Raw genomic sequence first — 24,104 nt, 5'->3', positions numbered from 1 at the left:
CCCCAAACTGGAAGAGTTTGGGTTGGTGTCCAAAAATATATGTTTGAAGAGATTATTTCTCAGCAGAGTTTTGAAGGTGGAGTGTAGTAACAAACATGAGAAGTTAACTTTCATTTACTTGGAGGTAATTGCACAAAACGCGTTTGTGCGCTATATAATTAGACATTCAGAAAATAGCTAAGAAACTGAGTGAGGTGATATTAAGTATCAGCTGTCATCTATTTTATGGCTGAGCACAACTTTAACATTTAAAAGGAGACTAGATATTGAAGCTTTCCATCTTGCACTTTGACACTAGAAACTGACTTGAACAAAAACGACACCATTTTACATAGAAGAAGCGGGTGCTAATTGGTTGAGCTAAGGCAAAAGCAGTTAACTGTCAATCTTCCCATGGCAAGCATGTCATTCTGATTAGTCGGGGCATTGCTATGGGAATGCAGCAGAGATTGGCAGTCTCCAGGAGCTCTTTATTCATAAAAAAGTACAACCGATGTATACCTTTTGTCACTTTAAAAAAGGGCCCTGTGTATTAACATGTGTAGATAATAGCACAAATAAATGCATTTCACTGTGAATCCAGTTGATGATCTTAAAATGTAATTCAATACAATCCGGATAACTTAATTGATTTCCAAAAGCAGAATTACGTCTAGTTATCAGTAGATTACACGTTTGATGCTTACAAGGACTAGCTGATTAAGCACTGCTAGTTGTGAATGGTCAATATTGTTTGACACAGCCCAATCATTGGGATGAAAGGCCACATGCCTAGCATCACACCAACAGTGGAACTCATCACATTACTCATTTATGTGCGAGGCAAAATGTCTTGTTGGCCTGACAGCAATATCCTGATAGTGGAGAAAACCACTCTTTGATTTACTGCAAGGAAGCAACGAGAGAAAACTAGCTTCACTCATTGTTCTTCCTCTTCCAGAGAAACCCAATGTAAACTGACCACTGCTCAGGACCAAAAGTAATGGACACATCCTCAAGGAACAAGTCTGGAATGTAATGGAATACTCCTCACTTACCTTGATGGGTGTAGCTCTAACAACACTTAAGATGGTTGATATCATCCAGGATAAAACAACCTGCTTGATTGGCATCCCATGTATAATCTTCAAAATTCAGTTCCTTCATTAATATACAATCGCACCAGAGATGATGATGGGGAACATGTTGTGGCACGACGCCAAGGCGCCTAGATTAAGGGCTGAGTTTCAGTCATGGAAATCCTCGAAGTCCTCCTTCCAACGAACACTAAACTTCTCTTTCCCTGACAAGCTGTTCCGAGCACTGAATGGGGTAAGTTCTTGAATACTTGGGCCAGAGATGACAGCACTGAAGAATGCAAAAGTCACAGCTGTGAGCAAGGGTTCCTGCACTTCTATTCAGCATTTGTTCTTTAGATGTTTTTTTGTTCCCCTTGGATTTCAACCCATTTATCTGTTGACCTGCTTTCTTTCCCTTAGGCTTTGGAGGTGTTGAGTGTTCAGGAATGCCTTGCACCGGTGACTTAGTAGCTGCTAAATTTTCTTGTTATACAGTGCTGTTTGCGATGGAATTGAGGGCTGGACAAGTGCTGTGGATATTATGGTTGATGCTGTTGAGATCACCAGGATGCCTGAGGGGCCCTGGCTAAGTAGTTATTTCTTCACAGTGATCTTGATACCAGCAATATCAAAGTTCCCACAGCTCCATATGTTACAGTCCTGGCTCAGACGATGACATAGTCTAGCACAGAGGTGGGGAACCTTTTCATGTTGGAAGGCCACATTATGTTAGTTGTAATCTAATAAGGCCGCATCCAAGAAACTTCAATTATATATTCTTCAAAATTCACATTATTTTAAATTGTAGCAGTCAGTCTGTGAGGATTATTTTGTTGAATTTTCTTTTACTCACTGGTATTTTAAATATTTCAATTTAAGATTAAAATAAAAATAATAAAGGATGAAAAAAAAATAAAAGATTTGTTCCACAAAATTTGGATTTATTCAAAAGGCCACACACAATGGCCTAGAAGGTTGCAGGTTCCCCACCCCTGGTCTAGCACATGTTGCCATGGTTTTATTTCTAATAAAATGTTTTTTTCAAAATGACCGAACTCTCCCCCTTAGCAGTTTTGCCTAGAGGTGTCCATTGGTGTTTGCCTTCCCTAAGCCCTTATGCCAGTAGCATTTTTCTGATGCTTGTGTCCTTCCCAACTCTGGCATTCCCATCACCAAGGAGAACCAAATTGTCTCCCTTTAGGATACTGGGGAATGACTCATCAGGACTGCAGAAGGGTTCTTCTTCAACCTTATCTATTGTTTCTGGGATTGGGGCATATGCATTGATGACTATGGTGTACTGCTTATAGGTAAGTGTGAACAAAATGGTCATGAGGTGTTTCTTTATCTCACAACGAGGCTTACGGAGATAGTCAACAAGTTCATTCTTGTGACAAAGCCAACCCCATAGAGTTAGTATTCTTCTTCTGTATTATCTTTTCAGAAGATGGTGTGTCCATTACCTTGTCCTTTGAGCTGACCTGTTCCTGGCCACCACGTTTCACTTGGGGCAGCATTGCTCATGTTGGAAGTCCTAGGTTATGACAGCAGAGAATGATATTCAGCTCCACCACTGTTGGGGCTGTCCATGTGGTTCCTAAAATTCTAGATCACAGACATCATGAAAGAGGTTGGATTCTTCCAATGTTGGGTGGTCAATATGTGCAAATGACTAAATTTTCCTCGTGAGCAAATTAATCCAATTGTTGGATATCCAAGACAATTGGAGACCGGGCCTCACTGCAGAGACTTCAACTAACATGTAATGTTGCTGCCTCCAACCCCAACCCCTGCCTGGTACTTGATAATAGTAGTAAAGACTCAGCAATAGGCTGCACATTTCACAAAAGACCCAGCAGATCATGCCCCTGCCCAGATGCTACTTTTGGTTCCTAAGTGATGCTTCAAGCTCTGGGCCTGGAACGTCACTCCCCTCCTACACTGCATGAACTGACGAGCTCTGACTCTTCCCAGTGCTCCTGAGATTCAAGCAGACTGGAAGGAATGTAATGTAACATCTCAATTCATTAAAGTAGGGAGAGAGAAAAAGAATCTCAAACGATAGGCCCACTATTCTGACTTTGGTTGAGAAATTTTAAATTCATTGTCTAGTAATAAGAGACCACACCCATATTACTGTGCACACTTTTGGCTTCCTCAGTTAAGGCAAGATACAATTGAAATGGAGTTAGTACAACAAAAGGTTTACCGATTTAATTGTTGAGTCGTGCAGAACGTCAGCATTGCTAAAAACGTCAATCTCATGTCTCCTTTAATCTAGCACTCATCAAGACAAAAAAAACCACACAGAAAGGAAGTAGTCTTGCTGTGGCTTTCCAAATACTTTATTAGAGTTAGGTTTTATTGTCAGGTACTCAAGTACAGGGATACAGGATTACAGTGAAGAGCTTACAATATCACCAATATGATTTTATACTTATTTATTTTTATAGAAAAATAAAGAAAGTACAAAATCATAGATACAACGTAGAAAACTAAAGAAACAAGTTGAAAGTTCAACATTACAGTTCTCCTCGGTATAAAGTACTAAATCAAGTTAAAAGTTTCAGAATTACAGGCCTTACTTCCTCTAATTCAGGAGGCTGTTGCATGGTTCCTATACCATCAAGTGTCAATGTTATACAACTCAAATGTGCAGAACTCAGTGCTCACTTACAAACAGAGTTATTTTCAATACATTTATACTTCTTTAACAGTTCATTCAAAATATTTTACTTGGTTTGCATGACCTGTTGTGGAGATAATGGTTTTCCCAAATCAGCTTATCAACAGTGAAATATTAGTCAGATTATCTGCCTGTTTGGTTACTTGGTTGATCTATTAGTTTTTCCTAACTTCAAGGAGATTTCTTTTTGCCCTTAAAAGGTGTTTCTTAATAAGCACATACTAAAAGTCAGAAATATTCAAGACAGACATGATTTTAAAGATGTTAATATGGCCTAGTGAATGAACACTGCAACTTGTTCTCTGGATGTCAATGATGCATTGATTCCTTGTTGGACCAAAGCAACAAGCTGTCTTCTGCGCTTAGAAAACTAGAATCAATTAGACAATATTACACACAAACATAAGAGAGATATGGCCCAGATTCTATTCTCAGAGGAGTCACTGTGGCCATGGCAGTAATATCACTAGACTAGTAATCTAATGTTCTGGAAGTGTATTCAAACTCCATGATAACTGGTAAAATTGGAATGCAATAAAATCTGGAATTAAAGTCTAACCATGTCAATTGTCATCAGCAGCAATTACTGCAGCCCCCCCACCTCCCCCGCCCATATACCTGGTATAAACTCCAAACCCACAGCACTACGTTTGACCCTGAAGCAGCCAAGAAAGCCATTCAGCTTCAAACTGCTACAAAACAAAGGGTAGTGGCGATCTGCAGTGCACTGCCTGGCAGAGTAGCTGAGATGAGAAATCTCAAAACCTTTAAAAATCATGTAGAATAGCACTTAAAATGTCATAACATTCACAGCCGTGACTCAAGTACTGGAAAGTAGACTAGTGTAAATTTAGTTGTTTTTGACAGTGCAGATTCAATGGGCCTCTTCCTTATACTGATTCTATGATCTTCAGTTCACATCACTAACTCTGCTCCCTTCTCATTCTCCCTATTTGCCACCAATAGTACATTAGTGAGAAAGTGCTGTTGTGTTTCAGTTGAGATAGTAAATTGATATTTGTTACCCGCTCAGATGTGGAAAAGCTCAAGATGACCTAATCAATACTGATCAATCAAGTAACCAAAAAAGGCATACAATCTAATATTTCCACTTTGTGGTATCTTGCTGTGTATAAATATGCAGCCACATTGCAAAATATGTGCAACAATGACTAAACTTCAATGTCTGCAAAATGTGAGGACATTAACAATGCTACATAACTAGGAAGAAGTGAGGACTGCAAATGCTGAAGTATCAGAGCGAAAAGTGTAGCGCTGGAACAGCACAGCAGGTCAGGCAGCATCCGAGGAGCAGGAGAGTCGCATTTCGGGCAAAAACCCTTCATCAGGACTTTGCAAAAACATTGATTCTCCTGCTCCTACTGTGCTTTTCCAGCTCCACATTCTCAACATTTACCTTGAAGCCCCTCTCTCGGTAACTTCTCTATTAACATACTGGGTTTTTTTTAAACCATTGAAATACTGCACTTCTTACTGACTTTACTGAACCCCATTTCTGAACTGAATCGTTTGCTCGCAAACATTTCATCCATTGCCTCCTCTCGACACGGTTAGCTTACATACAATTTAACTTGCCCAAAATTCTTTGTATCTAATACTCAACAGGTCTACTTGCCATAACCAATATTTTCCCACACCTGCATTCACTGTCCATCATCTAACATACCAATGTTGTGGCATTTTCTCAGTGTCTCAATTCTACACTGCCTTTGCAAGGGAGTCCAACTATATATTTCTTTAAGGCTAGGTTCCTCTGATCCCAGCCTTCTGTACTTAATGTTCAGAGTAGAGCATTCAGCTTTGATTTACTTTCGACCATTTCCTTTTTGGTAAGTTGAAAATTTTGGTATTGCTAATATTTCACATTGATTGAAAACTTTTACAGAATCCAATTTATTTTTCTATGCAGAAAACCAGGCACCAACTGCACAAAAGCACGGTCCTTTGTTTCAGTATGATCAAGTATCCAATTATCCACGAAAACTCATTTAATTATCGAAAGCTTACAAGCATCAACTTAACAGTGTATACCAATCAAATTCATTATCTGGTTTTCACAAATTTTAAACTTTGTTTTTAAAAGTTCTTCTGAAATTGGATTCTACAGTAATTAGTACAATTTAAAAAGATACAACCTTTTCCTTTGGCACAAACTGAATTTTAAATGCAGCCCATTGAATGTACCATGCCTTTGCTTTATTCATAGACCAGCCAAAAATTTACTTATTAATAAAAACATTTATATCTGGATTATTCAGTCAACTTTACTCACTTTAACGCACTTCAGAAATGCAGAGCTTGGCGGCAAAGACAATGGTGTAGATCATAGCTACAATATGCTGTACACAAAATAATAGGATACAGGCCTAATCCCTATGAGTCATGACTTGTTCAAATTCTCAATTTCAACTAAGTGGTGGTTAAAGATGCCAAGGAAGAACCACGTACTTGGTTCCTACCAAAAAAGGGAAGGAAAATATGACTAAACATCTCAGCCCACACTTGCAGAGGTTAGCTATTATGCTATTTTGGTGGAGCTTTGAGTGTATATGCCCAAACACACACACACACAATTAGGTGATAAATGACTTGAATACATAGAAGTGAAGGCATTAACTTATTTTTATATTCAAAACTGGATGAAAATAAAACAGTTAATAACTTGGAACCAGATTTGAATTTGAGTCCATCACTGCCTGATCCAATTCTGTTTCTCAAAATAGACATTGTACTGTACCATTACAACAATCCCTTTCCAATTCATTCACGGGATTGGCATCTCTCTAGCAAGACTAATATTTATAACTCAAACAGTTAGCCTCAAGCAAGGTAACTTTCTGAAGTGCTGTAGTTCATACAGTGAAAATAATTTCTTAGTGCTGTTAGGAAGGCCATTCCTGAATTTTGACCCAATTACAAAGGAACAGCAATATAGCTGCAAGTCAGGATAATAAGTGACTCGGAACTGACTTTGTGGCCCTGTGCTCACGGTCCTTGCTCTTCTTTGTACAATTTGAACTTGCATTGCACCTTTATCATGAAAGAAAGGGGATCATGGCTACTGCTAATCTGTGCTGCCTTCCCATGGCAACATCCTGAACAGAGGTTGCCTGGTTAGTCGGAGCACCAACAATAACTCAACCAATCATAATGTAGAATTTGGTGACCCTTTCTTCAAGTTTGTCTCTTGGCATCATTGTTCAAATCATAGCTCTTGCCTCCTTTTTGCAACTATAGCTCTACTAACCAGGCAATTATTTAAAATAATAAATTTAAATAGGATGCAGCAGTAAAAGAATACTATAATTAACACACAACACAAAGTTGTGAGGCAGGTCAGTAAGGCCATTCACAGAAAGCAAATCCATTAGTGGGGTTCTGGAGGGATCAAATTCAACAGTCAAAAAGTTATGTTGAACTTGCAACATAGCTTAAACACTAACTCAGCGTAGTTCTGGTCAGCATATTATAACAATAACACTGCAGAGGGTGCAGAAAAGACTTCTCTGCCACAAAACTACTGATTACCTCGATATCTTTGTTCAAGTGCACAGATATAATTTCTTTATTAGTTAATTCTAAAGCCATCCCATGGACAAACATCAAGCTAACTGGCCTACAGATTACTATTTTCTACCTCCCTCCTTTCTTGAATTGAGGGGTTAGATGTACTCTCTCTGTTCGATGAAAACTTTCCAGAATCTAGAGAATTTTGCAAAATTAACCTCAACGCATTTATGACCTCATTAGAAACCTCTAGTGAAATATTAGGATAAAGTCATCTGGAGTCAGAATTTTCAGCCGGCAGCTCCTAAAGTTTGTTTGGTAATATCTTCCTCGATATGATTTTGGTAATTTTCTCTCCGTCTTTCACCTTCTAATTCACAACTATTATTGGAACTCTTGTATCCTTTAGTGAATTCAAAATCAAAATAGATGTTTATTTCATCTCCCATTTTCTTATTATCTATTAACTCCATTCTTATTTTCAAATGACCAACACTCACTTTATTGAATTCTTTTTTAAATACCTGTACAAACTCTGGCTATCCATTTTTACATTTTAATGAGCTTGTCCTTATTCTTTAATTTCTTTCTCCTATTTAACCATTTAGTCATTCTTTGCCACTTTTTTTAATATCGTTACCAATTGCCTGACTTGCTACCCCTTGCTGATTTGCAGTCATTAAAATGATAGATGTGAAGTTATCACTTTGATAACAAAAGCAGGAAGGTAAATTATCTGAATGGTGCAGAGTGACTTAGGTACGATCATGCACTATTCACTGAAACCAAGCTTGCAGGTGACAGAGGCAATGATATTATACTCTTCAGTGAGGATTTGAATACAGGGTTGCCTTGCTGCAATTGACAGGGTCTTGGTTAGAGTACCCAAAATATTATGTGCAGTTTTGGTCTCCTTATCAGAAGAAGGATGTTCCAGTTATAGTTGGAGTACAGCAAAGGTTTACCAGACTGATTCATGGGATAGCAGGACTGACATATGAGGAGACTCCATCAGTAAGTTTAGAAAAAGGGAATTCCCAAAAAATTCCAATAGGAACAAGGAAAATGGAGGAAGAATTTTCCTGTTGACCAGCAAGTCCAGAAACAGAGGTCAGTCCAAAGACACTAAGTAAATTATTTAGGACCAAGATGAGACATTTCTTCACCCAAAGAGTGGCAAGTCTATGGAACGATCTACAGTTGAAGCCAAATCATGTCTTCAAGGTGACATTAGGATATAGTTCACCTCTCCCCATTTTTTGATTCTATATTTCAATGTCACACCCTCCTTGAGTTACACTTTTTCCTTAAGTTCGCTTTCTCTAGCTTTAATTTTTCATGGATTGTGGGTTCTCGCTTTAGAATTTAAAGTGGCAATGTTCTTACTGAACATTCTAAACTTTGCCCTTAAAATGTGTGCCACTGTGTCATTATTGACCATTCATTTGGACTTGCACACCAGTTCACATCAGCTAGCTCACCTTCATGCTCATAAATTGTCCTTATTGATGTTCTCCTTTCCAAAATGGATGCTAAAAATCAATCATGTCATTGCTACCTCGGGATGTCTTAACTCTGAGGTCGTCAATTAATTCTGTCATATCACACACATCAAATCTAATATAGTCTGCTCTTTCATTAGTTCCAAGTGTGCCAGTCTAAAGAACTCTCTTCAAAGCATTTGATGAGCTGCTCACCCAGACCAATTTAATCTTTCCAATTTCTATGCAGGTTCTTGTTTGACCACTGATCAATTCAGAAGACTTTATCCAAAGGGGTACAAGAATACATTTGGATACATCTCCCCCCCAGTCATCTTGCAGAATCTGTAGATTGGCCTCCAGTTCATACTCAGAGCTGTTCAAGCTGCAAACACTTACTGAAGAGCTGTTTCACCTAGATCACAATGAGCCTCTATCTGGCATTAGTTGTTCAATTGTGCACACTCTGCAGATCTTCGACCCAATCTGTTGGTTAGGAATTACCCTGGCACAGTTTATTGCATGCTGTCTCCACTTTGGTTGTAGGTCTGTGCTGTATCTCCGTTTCACGTGAGACATGGCTAGGTTGGTCAATAGTATTTTACTGAGCCACTCGTGGTGGTGAATAATAAAGTACCTCACTCAGAGTGCCGTATAAGCCCCTGCTACCTCGGGTGCTTTTGTCAACTGCTGTTCAACATAGGGATGTGGACTCGTTAACTGAAAAGAGGCAGTTCTTTGCCTCAACTTGACCCTATCCTCATGAAGTCGACAGTCAATGTTGAAGAGTCATAGGGGAATTCCTTCCTGACTGTAGTGTACTGTTCTTCAACCTCTGCTGGATCTGTTCTGTGAGATGATAGCATCTGGGATATAATCATACTCAACAAATTTTACAATCCAGTTTAATTCCTTTGTTTCAACTCTGTAGCAGTTAACTAAATGATTTGATATGTCATTTCAGAGGGTAGTTAAGAGACAACCAACTGGAGTCACATGTAGGACAGACCAAAGATTGATGGAATTTAAACTCAAATATAAATCTATATCGTGAAAGACAGGCTGAAGTTGATGTCTAGGTTACCCTGCTAGTCACTACCTTCCACTCTATAAAAGACCCATTTGTTCCTACTGTTTCCTATCTGCTAATCAATGCTCAATCCATGCCAGTACATTAGCCACAATCCCCAAGTGCTTTAAGACTGTATACTAATATCTGGCAAGACGTTATCAAAAGCTTTCTGAAAATCCAAATACACTACCATTCAACTGTTCTCCCTAGTCTGTTCTACAAATTTCATCATTAAAAAGCTTCACTTTGTTCAATTTTGTTCATTACATAATTTCCGTGTTGGTTGTGTGGATTTAGAAAATATCAACCGATTTTACAAAATGCCCTGTAATCCTTTGTAATAGGCTCTAGTATAACCTACTGGTAATATTGGACTACCCAGTCTGCAATTCCCCCATTTGCTCGCTCCTCATTCTGGTAGTGGGGTTACATTTGCTAACCTTTAAATCTGCTATTGTTCCAGAGTCTCTGGAATTTTGCAAGGTCGTCTCCTGGCTATCTCCTTTAGAACGTAGGTCTTCACATGCCATAGATTTCAGTTTTCAGTCCCATTAATTTCTCCAGCTCATTTATTTTTAAATGAACACTAATTCTTTCAATTTCTCCTCCCCAATAGGCTCTTCTTTCACTAGCATTTCTAAAGAAGTTCTTTGTGTCCTCTTCTCTGGGGACAGCACTAAATTAAAAAGCAAAATTATAGATGCTGAAAACCTGAAATAAAAACACATGCACTCAAAAAGCTCAGCAGGTCTGATAGTGGGGTGAGAAACAGGAGTTAACGTTGAGTCTGATGGGACGCTGCTCAAGTTCTGAACAGCTGCATCAAGCTTGAAATCTTAACTTACCACTCTCCTCTCTCCACAGATGCTGCCACACCAGGTAAGATCCTCTACCATTTTGTGGAATAAAGTAGCAGTTGGTTTGCTCTAAAATATCTTTCCTCTCCATTAACACCTCTGCTATTTCAGATTATAAAGAACTTATATTTGTCTTCACTTTTGTTCTTTTTACATTCTTCTGGAAGCTTTTATACTCCATTTTCTGTACCTTGCAAGGTTATTCTTTTATTTTATTTCTCCCTTTTTAATCAACCTCTTCGGTCCTCTTCTGTTTAATTTTAAACTGCCAGGAGAAAGTGAGGACCGCAGATGCTGGAGACCAGAGTTTAAAAATGTGATGCTGGAAAAACACAGCAGGCCAGGCAGCATCCGAGGAGCAGGAGAATCGACGTTTCACGCATAAGCCCTTCTTCAGGAATGAGGCTGGTGTGTCAGGCGGGCTGAGATAAAAGGTGGGGGGAGGAGGGACGCTGGGAATACGATAGATGGAAGGAGGCGAGGGTGATAGGCCAGGGGTGGGGTCGGGACAGAGGGGTCGGGAAGATGATTGCAGGTCAAGAGGATGGTGCTGAATCCGGGTGTTAGGACAGAGAAAAGGTGGGGGGAGGGGAAATGAGGAAGCTGGAGAAATCTACATTCATCCTGTGTGGTTAGAGGGTTCCGAGGTGGAAGACGAGGCGCTCTTCCTCCAGGCATCGTGTGGTCAGGGTCTGGCGATGGAGGCGGCCAAGGACCTGCATGTCCTTGGCAGAGTGGGAGGGGGAGTTAAAGTGTTCAGCCATGGGACGGTTGAGTTGATTGGTGCGGGTGTCCCAGATGTGTTCTCTGAAACGTTCCGCAAGTAGGCGGCCTGTCTCCCTAATGTAGAGGAGACCACATCGGGTGCAACGGATACAGTAAATGATGTGTGTGGAGGTGCATTTGCAACGGATATGGAAGGATGCATTGGGGCCTTGGAGGGAGGTGAGGGGGGAGGTGTGGGCGTAAGTTTTGCACTTCTTGCGGTTGCAGGGGTAAGTGCCGGGAGTGGAGGTTGGGTTGGTGGACCTGACGAGGGAGTCGTGGAGGGAGTGGTCTCTCCGGAACGCTGATAGGGGTGGGGAGGGGAAATATATCCCTGGTGGTGGGGTCTGTTTGGAGGTGGCGGAAATGACAGCGGATGATACTATGTATCTGGAGGTTGGTGGGGTGGAAGGGGAGGACCAGTGGGGTTCTGACCTGGTGGCGATTGGAGGGGCGGGGCTCAAGGCCAGAGGTGCAGGAAGTGGAGGAGATGCGGTGGAGAGCATCGTCGACCCCCCAATCCTGAGGCTTGTAACTTTTTCTCGCAAGTTTTTTTGGATCTAAAACTATTCTTAATTTCCTTTGTTAACCAGGGTTGGTCACATTTCCTATTGTTGGAACTAGAATGGTATATACAACTATTGTCATGTATGCATTCATTCCTTAAATATTTGCCATTTCCTATCCACCATCGAGTAACGAACATTTGAGGACTCAGGGACTTTACTCAATGAACTTTAGAATAGTCAGGGGAAGACCATTTAGAACAAGGTAAGGAGCAACTTCTTCAGCCAGAGTGGTGAATCTGAGGAATTGATTGCCACAGAAGGCTATGGATGCCAAGTTATTCGGTCCATTTAAGATAAATAATTTCTTGATTGCCAAGGAGATCAAAGATTACGGGGAGAAAGTAGGAAAATGGGGTTGAAAAGCTCGGAGTCAGGATTGAATGGCACAGTAAACTCAATGGGCTGAATGGCCTAATTTCCACTCATGTCTTATAAAGTTACCCAATTTATCACAGCCGATTCATACCTCATACTTTCATAGTTTCCTTTACTTGTATTTAGGACCCTAGCATCAGACTGGATTACTTCATTTTCTATCTCAAATGAAGTTATGATAACTCTTTCCTGAAAGAACACACAAGATTAATTCCTTCCATTGCACAATACCAAATCTAGGATTGCCATTTCCCTAGTTGGTTTCTCAATATACTCATTTTAAAAAGCATCTTGTAAACACTCCAGGAATTCATCTGCCACCATATTATTACATAGTTTTGTCCAGTTTGTGTGTAATTTGTAAAGCCACCCATGATCATTGCATCACTTGTTAAGTGTATCTGTAATTTCCTGTTGAATGCCATCCCCTACCTTACTTCATTTTAGCCAGACCAATTCCACGTTCAGATATTGAGCCAATATCTTTTCTCAGCAATGTCCTTTGGTTAAGCTGGCCTGTATGAAACTCCAGACCTACAGCAATGAAATAAGGGATTCTCAGCTGCCCTCAAAACAACCAATTTAGTTCAAGGCCTGTAGTGATGGGTAATAAAGATGGTCATTGCACTTTCCATGAAAGATTATATAAAAAACAGAAGGATAGCAGATTTCCTTCTGTAAAGAGCATTAGAGAATCAGATAGGATTTTTAACATTAAAAAATGGTTACAAAGTCATCATTAGGCTAGCTGTTTTAAATTCTTGATTCTATTGCATTCAAATTCATCTACCATGGTGGCATTCAAATATTTCTCCAGATCATTAGCTTAGGGCTCCATCCAATGACATTATCTCCAAGCCAAGACTCCCCCAACATATGGTTGACAGCACTGTGAAACCTAACTCTGTATGCAGTTTACCATAACTCGTCATAAATTCACTTTAACTAGACGTTCCACTAACAAACTTAACAGGCAAGTAAACAATGGTCCCATTGTATAATTACTTCATGCTCATGCAATTATTCCATCAGATCAACTGACTGAAGCATTTTCAATTTCCCACAAGAACATAATAGCAAAACAGCAGTTTGTTTAAACATTTTCAATAAGGAAAGTAGTAGTGTTCTAATATTAAACTTATCCTACAGCCTAACAACACAAAGAATATTAATAAAACAAAACTCCACCTGACAAAAATATTTTCTTCCATACAGCTTTAAATGTTCTTAGTGATCGTATAGTCTCAATCCAATTCAGAATGTCCCAAGCTTGTCCTAAATTTGCTTGCTAAGGCCAAAAGGATGAATGATATGGGAAAAGCTATCCCAATGGAACTAAGATCACTCATACAAAAGGTGTTATTACTGGACAAGTCAGAACCAAATTGAAATCTGGTTTGATAGGTCAGATTTGGTTTTCTTTCAAATTAATGTGGCAATCTTTCACGAAATATAGGAATAGTTTAGATGGACTATTGCTGGTAAATGGGACTAGATTAGTCATAGAGATGCACAGCATGGAAACAGACCCTTCCAGTCCAAATCATCTATGCCGATCAGATATCCTAACCTAATCTAGTCCCATTTGCCAGCTCTTGGCCCATATCCCTCTAAATCCTTCCTATTCATATACCCATCCAGATGCCTTTTAAATGCTGTAATAGTACCAGTCTCCACCACTTCCTCTGGCATTTATTCCATACACGCCCACCCTCTGAAAAAGTTGCCCCTTCTTTATCTTTCTCCTCTCACCCTAAACCTATGCCCTCTAGTTCTGGACTCCCCCACCCCACTCTTCATTACTTCTTCCAAAAACTTTATCAAGTTAGTGAGACATGATTTCCCACACACAAAGTCATGTTGACTATCTTTAAGCAGTCCATGCTTTTCCAGATTAATTTAGGATATCTGGTTGGCATGGACAAGTTGGACCAAAGGGTCTGTTTCTGTGCTGTACATTTGTGACTCTAAGACACAAAGCTGCAGATTCCATTTCAACAATAAAACAAGTTTATTATGTAAAATCAAATCTAAACTAACCTAAATACAAGTTTGAAGGATTTCTAAACATATAGCAAAACAAAATACCAACTTACTTCCCAATACTATGACTACAGTTAATGATAATTCAGGGAAATTTTCCTTCCTTGTCCAATCTGTAGAGTTGACTTACCCACTTTGTCTCCAGTTCGTCTACCGTGAGCTGCGAGTTCTTTTCCATTGAATGTAGTCACAATTTTTAACAATCTACAGAATTCAAACCAAACACCTCTAGTCTGGAGCTCACCTTTCAGATTGCTCTCAACAATCTCCATTTTCTCAGAGAAAATATACTCATTTCTGACTCAGTTGGATTTCCTTAAAACTAAACAAAAAGAATACTGAACCAAATCAAAAAATAAAACCCGTTCATCCTAAACTTTTATTCAGTTAATGGCTTCATATTTTCTCTCCTACCCCCAACAATACAAACAGCTTCTATTAATACTCCAGGGGTCCCCTCAATTATATACGCTGTCTAACACATTTGTTTTAAGTTGAGTACTTCAGCAGAAAGGCTAACCTAATGATTTTGAAAATAACTTCACAAAAATAAACCAACACCTTATTCCACTAATTTAATATCAAAATATAGCACTGTGGTTTGTTACACTAATTTGGAGGAGAATGTTGGTGACACGATTCGTAAGTTTGCGGATAACACAGATTGGGGAGCTGCAGAGAGTGAGGATTACCCGAGGGTACAGCAGGATACAGATAGGCTGGATGCTTTTGTGGAAAAAAATCACAGATGGAGTTTAATCTGGACAATTGTATTGATGCATTTTGGAAGATCTAATGCAAGAGGCAAGTACACAGGAAATGGCAGAAACTTTAGCAGCATCAACATGCAGAGGGATCGCGGCGTTTCGGGAAATGCGGTTGTGTAAGCGGCTACACAAGTGGATAAGATGGTTAAAGCGATATATGGCATGCTTATCTTCATTGGTCCAGGCATAGAGTATAAAAATTGACGAGTCATATTGCAGTACATACAACTTTAATTAGGCCATATTTGAAAAATTATACACAGTTCTGGTCACCACCCTAACAGAAGGATGTGCAGGCTTTGGACAGGGTACAGAAATGGTCTACCAGGATGTTGCCTGGTTTGGACGGTATGATTTATGAGGAGAAACGTGTAAACATACCAAATACGTCCATTGAACAAAGTGAGGGGTGACCCGATAAAGGTTTCCAAAATTATGAGGGGCATGGATAGAATAAATAGTGCCTTTATCCCAGGGTGGAAATGTCAATTACTGAGGATCATAGCTTAAAGTGAAAGAAGGAAAGTTTTAAAGATTTGAGGGGCAAATTTTTCTTTAAACACAGCAGATGTTAAGTGCCTGAAATGCATTATGAGAGGTGATGATGTAAACCAATACAATAGCAATGTTTAAACAGCATCTTGACTGACATATGAATAGGCACAGAATAGAGCACTATGGACCATGTAGAGGAAAAAGGTTTTTAGTTTGGAAAGGCATTGTATCATTGCAGTCTTGGTGGGTTGAAGGGCATGTTTCTGCACTGTTCTCTTTGTTTGTTGAAACTCAAGATAATGATGCACACATTCACTCAAATTTTTCATTTTTCATCACAAAGACTGAAAGTAAAAGCAATTAGAAAAGTAGCAGGAATGGTTTTTTTTGCATATAATCTGAAAGTGACAATACCGACAAAAAAAGTTTAAAAAACTCGAACACCCTAAATCCAAGGTCGCTTTCACTGACATTAACATTTTAAAAGGATAATAGCTGACAGAAATGGCTCCAACAGTCAAATGGACATTTTTTCAACATTGTAACTAGAAAGCACAATTGCTGTGCACACCTGTTGCTTATTCCAATAACTACAAACTAATCTCAGGCTGAAGAACATTCACCATCTGTTTCCCGTCTTAGCCATGAAATGAATGCTTCCTTCACAAGCAAAAACAACCTCTATGCAGAAGCAATGACTAGCCACAGAACCAATGTCCAGTATGTACTGAATCACATTTATGACTCATATTTCCACTAGTACTTTCTCTTGAATTCACTTCTGGGATGTGGACATTGCTGGCTAGGCCAGCATTTACTGCCGATTCACAAGTGCCCTGTACGAGGCAACACTGAGTTGCCATCCTGGACCGCTGCAGTGAGTCTTTTTATTGCTATGTTAGGTGTCATTTTTGCCAAAGAAAATCGAATACAAAATATTTTTAACAATTAAACTTGTCGGTCTAAAATCGGACAAATATAAAAATCAACCCATCCATTTCACCATGTTAGCTTTGGCAATTCAAATCAGAGGACTTTTATGCTTGCTGTTGGATTGCAAAAAATTTATTACTCAAACCTCAGAAAATTGAATGTTTGAAGATACTAAAACATACTAATTTTATAATGTCTTTGAAGTCTTATTTTAGACTTGGAGCTGCTACATTTTTAATGTTTCCAAATGGACTACATAAAGCACGTTTAAGTTGTATTAAAATAAACTTTTCTTTTTTAAAAAGAATGAAATGTTATTATTGACATTTGTAAAATATTTATATTCTAGAAATTTTATATCCTGATTCACACTTCAGGACTGTGGCTTATTTCGAATCCAATCATGCATTTGACATCTTATCTCTAAATTTAATGATAATTAAATTTGCCGACTTAATTTCATATTAGTCTTCAAAATATCAGTAAAGTACGAATAATTCATACACAACATAACAATGTAATGCTACTGTGTCCTCTTAAAAGCAGTGGGATTTTTTTCAAATTAAAGGCTCTATACAAATGTTAGCAGTGTGAAGTATTACTTTGTTGGTAATACTTCACAGAAGGTGCAACATCAATGATTCTTCAGGTCTTTACTATGAAAGCATGTTAAATTTTACTAACTCTTCCAACCCCACCATAATGAAGAGCATTACGAATGACAAGGTTAACTTGATATGTAACATTTTATCCTGTGGGGTCTTTACTGAAGTGCGTTCTGTCAACAGAGAAGCATCAGAATAAATGTTGCATTCTGATCCACAAATACTCCCTGGGCTGTTGAGTATTTCCAGCACTTCTCATTCACCTGAGTTCACAACTATTAACCTGAACACGAACGTGTGAATTACAGGACTCTAATTGTTTTAAAGTTAAATCTAAATTTCACCATTTTAAACAATTTCTAGTTTTTCACACAGCGTGCACATAGTAAAATAATTAGATTAAGGATATGCCCTGGTGAAACCCAAATGATTTGATTAGATTAAATTACTTAGTGTGGAAATAGGTCCTTCAGCCCAACAAGTCCACACCAACCCTCCGAAGAGCAACCCACCCAGACCTATTCCCCTACACTTACCCCTTCAACTAACACTACGGGCAATTTAGCATGGCCAATTCACCTAACCTGCACGTCATTGTGACTATGGGAAGAAACCGGAGCATCTGGAGGAGACTCATGTGACACAGGGCGAATGTGCAAACTCCACACAGACAGTAGCCCGAGGCGGGAATTGAACCCAGGTCTCTCACACAGGCAGCAGTGCTAACCACTGTGCCACCGTGCTGCCCGTAATGGTTGTGTTCTTGAGGATTAAAAATGACAAATGTTTCAAACGTTTTACAGCACCACTGCACTTTGAAAATTGCAGTCCAATGGACAGTAGAGTGATCAGTTTGCTTCAAATGACAAGTTTATAATTACAAACATCGTATCTTCCCCGCACAACGTGGGATAAAGCGTTTTGTAGACAAACCATACTGAAGAAATGTTTCACTCACCTTACAAAAATGTTACACAAAATGTGAACTGGCAATTTATGTGTAGGTACCACTTTCCTTGCTGAATAGAAATTGGCCTGATAAAGAAACCACCGATAATCACAGGAACACAACTATTTACTTTGAAAAACTGAGATGCCAGAAAAAATGTGCATCAAGATCTGAACAATTGCAAACAGTTAAGAGAGTTTATTTTTAAAGACAATTTTAGTTGTATTTCATTACATAATCTGCCCTAAATCATCACTTCATAACTTGGTATTAGTGTCAGATATCCACTAAAAGTATTTTAAGTAATGTAATACTTAACAAAATACATCCGTTACAAAGTACTAAGCCCTTTCAAAAAAGATTAAAGTTTACACATTAATAGTCAACACCAAAACAAAAATCTACACCTCAGACTTAAAAATGAACTGAAGGAATTCTACACCAACATATACAAAAGGAACAGCTTGCACAAATATTTTAATCATTAACTGCAGATAATATACATTTAACCATGTTTAATTCAGACATTTCACCATCAAATCAGTGCAATATAGTGCAAGATTCTACATTTGCAAGGAAAAGCCTGAATGTAAAAGATAATATCACATTTATACTTTTTGGAAAATTCTTATGAAGCAACATACTTTGTCAGCAAAATAAAGTGCCAATTCTGAAAAAGTACATTTTATAGAAAAATGGTACATCTTAACAAAAGAACTGTAGATAAAGTTTTTTTTAAAAAAAGCCATTCCTTTATATTACAGAATACCTGTAGGATGCAAGCCAAAGGACAGGATAGTAATCTAACTCCTTTTGAAAATCTTACTTAAATTTATGTACCCTTTGTACACTGATCTTTCCTGAGGGAGAGTTTGGAAAGATTAGATTTTCAAACTGTAGACATCTTATTATTTTGCATAAGTGGAAGTAAAATGACTTCCTTGGGCAACTCAAACAGATCTAGCATAAAGAAAATTAAAAACTTAATTTCTCTTGGGTGCAAGTTGCTTTCTTTCTCTCTACTTCAACAGCTGAATGCACAAGAATGAGCATGGAAAATTGCATAGATTTTCTATTGACATTCCATATAATTCAGCTGATAAGCAACTGAAAAGTTTGAATTGAGAAAAGTTGTTTCTTAGGATTCTAAATCAATACAAACTTCAAAAAGGTCAGCTGGCTTCATGACCTCATGCTCTCATATTTCATATATGAAGGACTCAAAATACAACAGCTCCATCAAAAATTTAATCCTCAATGTAACTGCTGAACAACTTAAGTCTAGAAACCTCCATAAATCAGAACAGGACCTTAATAAAAGTTGCATATCCTAAATGCAATATTCAACTGAAGTTGGGGTGAGGGGTCATATCAATTTGATTTAACGGATCTGGTCACAGAATCAATAATCTAAACAAAAACCCTCTCACAGATAGATTAACACCATTCACAAGGTCACTGCATACAAGCACAGTTGAGACATTGACAAGCTCAATTACAGCCCATTAGGAATATCAGCCAAATGGAACTCAGCAACTTTCATCAAAACTTGTTTTGTATTTACATGGGTGTCAAACTGGAGACAATAAGTAAAATTCCTGCTACTTTAAAAAAGTTACATCAAAGCTGAATAAATATAGTGATTACAAATGAAAAGAGGTTAAACAGTGCAGTTAAGTATTAAAATGATTATATTTCACGCTACTCCACATTACTAATTAACCAACCAAGGAGAATAAAACATACTCCACCAAAAACAAGACAAAGGAACAGAAGGATCTAAAGTCACTCTTATCAAAAAAGAACCACCAATTTAGCAGAGCTCAGCTTCCTCCAAAAATGTTGCAATAAAAATTTGGATTTTGCAAAGTGTCACAGCTGTCTGTTTTTCTTTTAATACTCATTTCTCAGTTTAAAATACAATTTGGTGCAGCAGATGGAAACCCATAATACTGCCCATCAACCCCATTTTTACTGATATTTTGTATAAACAAAAGTGGTTTCTAAGCAGGTCAGATGTAAGACACAGTAACAGAGTATGGTTAAAGCTGTGGCTTTAAGGACAAGATAAGATCTGAACAAATCTAATGTGATTTGTTGCTGCACCTTTGATATTACCACAAAATGAACCACACTACGAGAGTGGATAATTTCAGTTTCCTGGCACTGGACACCACTACAAAAGTGTAAGCTTATTCACGATAATTAGCATTTAGGAAATAATGGAATATGGCTTCTGCTTATGTTTGCTTTTACAAATGCTTTACATCATGAAGATAGCTGCTTCATATCAAAGTTAGTAAAAAAAAAATCATAAGCCAAAGGTCAACAACCTTTCCAATACACACTCACCACAAACTTGCATCCTGCACCATAGATGGCAGTACAGCTATTACGGTATTATTCAAATTTAATTTAAATACGCTGATCGAATCAGGTTTACAAAAGGGAAAGCCAAAGATGAACGGTTTTGTACAGGACTATGCCCCTGTTACCAGAAAAATTACACTTACCTAGATAGCAATAAAACTTTAAAATTTAACCAGTGTACAAAGGGTTTGCTTTCTTGTAACACACTTTTGTCAAGGCACTACATGGTCTAAGGAATTCTCATTTCCAATTTGCTGCCTCCTCTCCTCCAAATTCCCCTGCCAACTTGCTCGCATTCATGAATTTGTTAACAAATAATCAGCTAATTACATTTATTCACTGCTTCTGGAATATAAAACAAACCCGAATGCCAGGTTTCAGTGACCTTATAGTACAACCCAACTAAATAAGTGTTTCAGTAACTGAAGTAATGCGTGCCTCATTTTAAAAAAAAGTTTTACCAAATTTAATTACACCACAGAAAATAATACGTAACACGGTATTTAGTCTTACCTCTGCTTTACTACAAAAGTTGGAATAGAAATTTCTCAGCCAAACTGATAAGAAAATTGTTACCATACCAGTCACTGGAAATCACAGTACTCCAAATGTGATCATGCAATTCAGATTTTCAAATGGCAATAACGGTCTTATTGGCCATATATACTGACAAATGGTTTGTACTTGACCACGTGAGAAAGCAAATAAATTAATTTCTCCAATCATGCTTTCCAGTCAGTTAATATACTGAGACTTTGTTGTTAATTCTATGAAAGTCAATAACTACTTCACTCTACAGATGCTACCTGAATTAATTATTTCCACAATGGTCCACTTTATTTCAAATTTCTAGCAAGTGCGGCACTTTGCTTTCCATAAATCGTTTTTGTATTCAATGTGCTGCGCAAATAAAAGATTAATATCAAGACAAGTTCCAGCTCTTTTTCCTAAAGAGTTAATAATTTGGTAGCGAAGCTGGAACAGGCTATGTAAAGAAGAGAGGAAATTACCTTTTAAATGTAACCTGGACTATCTAAATTGCATTAAAGAAACACAATTCATAAAGTACTCTAGAATAAGAGAGATTTCTCTACAACGTATTAACTGATATTTGGTCAGGAATAAAACTGCTTCCCAAAATAATCTTTAGTAAGCTCAATACTATTTGAAAGAATGACTTCAGACTTATTTATGAAACATACTATCTTACCACCTGAGGGAAAGCTTCATATCATGTGATTTGATTTTTGAAATTAAACAAGATATTCAGGACATGACAAGAGATTGGAAAGGAAATCTACAAATTTGCAACATAAAACATTTCCTTCATTCAGGTCCCACCTAGATGTGCAAGATTAAATTCAACTTGTCTGTATTATTTAGGTCAGACATTTAGTTTTGATTACGTACAAGCCACTGTCCTAATTACAAAACTTCAAGATTTTTTTAAAATCTGGCCAATATTGACATTTGACAGTAACATACAACTGAACTTTTCATCTGGCCCAATCAGAATATTCTTTCCCCACTTTTAAATCAAAATTACTGCATCCATCATGAACATTTTTAGTAATAAATGAAATTTCTAATTTAAAATATTTGGGTGAACAGACAGAATAATGTAAATGGAACACAGCAATATTTATTTATTTTTGTGCAGTCAGGAAGCAAATCAGTTAAAAATTATGATTACAAACAGTCAAGAATTATATTTTTCAACCAGCATGTGTTTCAGCAAAAGACAGAGTACGAACCAGGAGTACATCCAATATTTAGGCACAAGTTTTGTATTAAGGTTTGTCGGTATAACTTATGGCTAATTGTCATGGGAGGACATTTAGATAAAGTTAATTCATCTCAAAAGCAGTTCTACCCCAATTATTTAAATACCAAAGCTGATATTTCACTTCTTAATCACTGCTGTCTTCATCATCATCTTCATCTGATAAATTTCTAGGGGACTGGAGGGAGCCACGGTAAAACTCAGAACGATTTGGCAGAGTTGCAGTCAGCTGGCCAGTAGAGAGCAGATCATAGCAGAAGGAGCAGACACGTACTGGTTTGGAGGATTGGCTGGGAAGAAGAAATCGTTTTTCTGAACAAGGCCCACAAACGACAAATCCACATTTTCGGCAATGATGTCGGCGGCTGACTGGTGTGAATTTGACTTTCTGGCAACGCATGCATATATTTGCCTCTGAATCAGGCACCCAAACAGCAGCGTGCTCATTACTGGGTACTTTCCCACTTTTTGACAACAAATCAGTAACACACTTGTTAATATGATTCATCCATTCAGATTTCTCAGTGGCAGTAGCAGCATAAACAGCAAAAGATTTAGTTGGTGTCTTAATAAGCCAGCCATTACGCAACTCACCATCATCTTCAATGGAATCAATTGTAACGTTCTCCAATGGAATTATATGCTGTTTGTTGTATTTTTTCTTTTGGATGACAATATTACCATAAACAAGAATGTCATTGAATAGGAAAAATTGCCTTGCTTTCGGCTTCTTTCGACAAAGCTTTGTAAGAACACCCTCGCCTATAAGTACACGACCTGGAATAGTTAGAGGTTGGCCAGCTGCTCCAAAACAACTCTCAACCATGCCAATGCGGCGAGCATTTGCCTCACTGTTTGCTAAACGGTCCACCATCTTGCTCTCTGTAAGGGAGAAAGACATGAATTACATGGTATATTTAGATAGAACTAACATTTGGCTAGGGAAAAAAAACTGATCTCTACCAGAGACAAAACGATTAAAAAATAATTACAATCTATAGCATCCACTTCTCAGCCTAGGCATGTACCTATATTACAAGACAAGACAGCAGGAATAAGTATTATAATGCAGATGAATGAAAAAGCTACTGGAGTATATCTGGGCAGTATACAACTCATTTGCCATTCTTTCATTAAATTCAAAGATTGTTAGACAATTAAACACAACTAGAAACATGATGGAATCAGAACTCTTAGTGTTTAAAACTAGAGAAATATCTGTGGAAGAAAGAATAGAAAGGGAACAAGTGGATAGCTCTTTTAGCAAGTTGGCATGTTTGACAGTTTAAATTATCTCCTTCTACTCTATAACTGGAACAACTGAATACCAACCATACATTCATAACCATTAGTTATTTGATTTACACAATCAATTAAGCTTTGGATCCTTAATTAGCAGTAATGTACAAACTTGATAGTTTCAAAGTCTTCATCTAATCTTACATATGATTTGGTAGCATTTAAAATACATTATCTGTCCAAATTCTTAGCCTTCCTTTCAAATATAATAGTGGACTCAAAAATCTGCTTCAAAAGCTGTGTTCAAAATTTTAATCTGTGCATTCCAGTCACAGCTTATATTTACATCTGTGCTATCAAGTGTAGTTAGACATCAAACCATTAAAAACTATTAAGGGCATTTGGTCAAATGTTTTGTCAGAGGGGCAGAAGTTAAGGAGCATCTTAAACAGGAACAATGAGGTACAAAGGAGATATTTAGCATGGAACAAATATTTTAAACAACTCAGTATGAGCGTTGGTGGCTAGG

The 24,104-nt window shown here is 37.9% G+C and overlaps 1 protein-coding gene across 4 annotated transcripts in view; it reads right to left on the bottom strand.

Moving 5' to 3' along the window:
- Positions 1-18,643: 18,643 nt before the first annotated feature.
- plekhf2 (pleckstrin homology domain containing, family F (with FYVE domain) member 2) overlaps positions 18,644-24,104 on the bottom strand; it is a 36,558-nt gene continuing 31,097 nt past the window's right edge. For all 4 annotated transcript variants that reach the window (XM_060823692.1, XM_060823693.1, XM_060823694.1 and 1 more), the window contains one exon: positions 18,644-23,218. In XM_060823692.1, coding sequence (XP_060679675.1) covers positions 22,464-23,218 — 755 coding nt within the window. In that variant the 3' untranslated portion in view covers positions 18,644-22,463. The remainder of the gene's footprint in view (positions 23,219-24,104) is intronic.

Source organism: Hemiscyllium ocellatum, chromosome 4, assembly GCF_020745735.1.
Source record: "Hemiscyllium ocellatum isolate sHemOce1 chromosome 4, sHemOce1.pat.X.cur, whole genome shotgun sequence".
NCBI classification, from domain to species: Eukaryota; Metazoa; Chordata; class Chondrichthyes; order Orectolobiformes; family Hemiscylliidae; genus Hemiscyllium; species Hemiscyllium ocellatum.
This window is presented reverse-complemented; position numbering and strand designations above follow the sequence as displayed.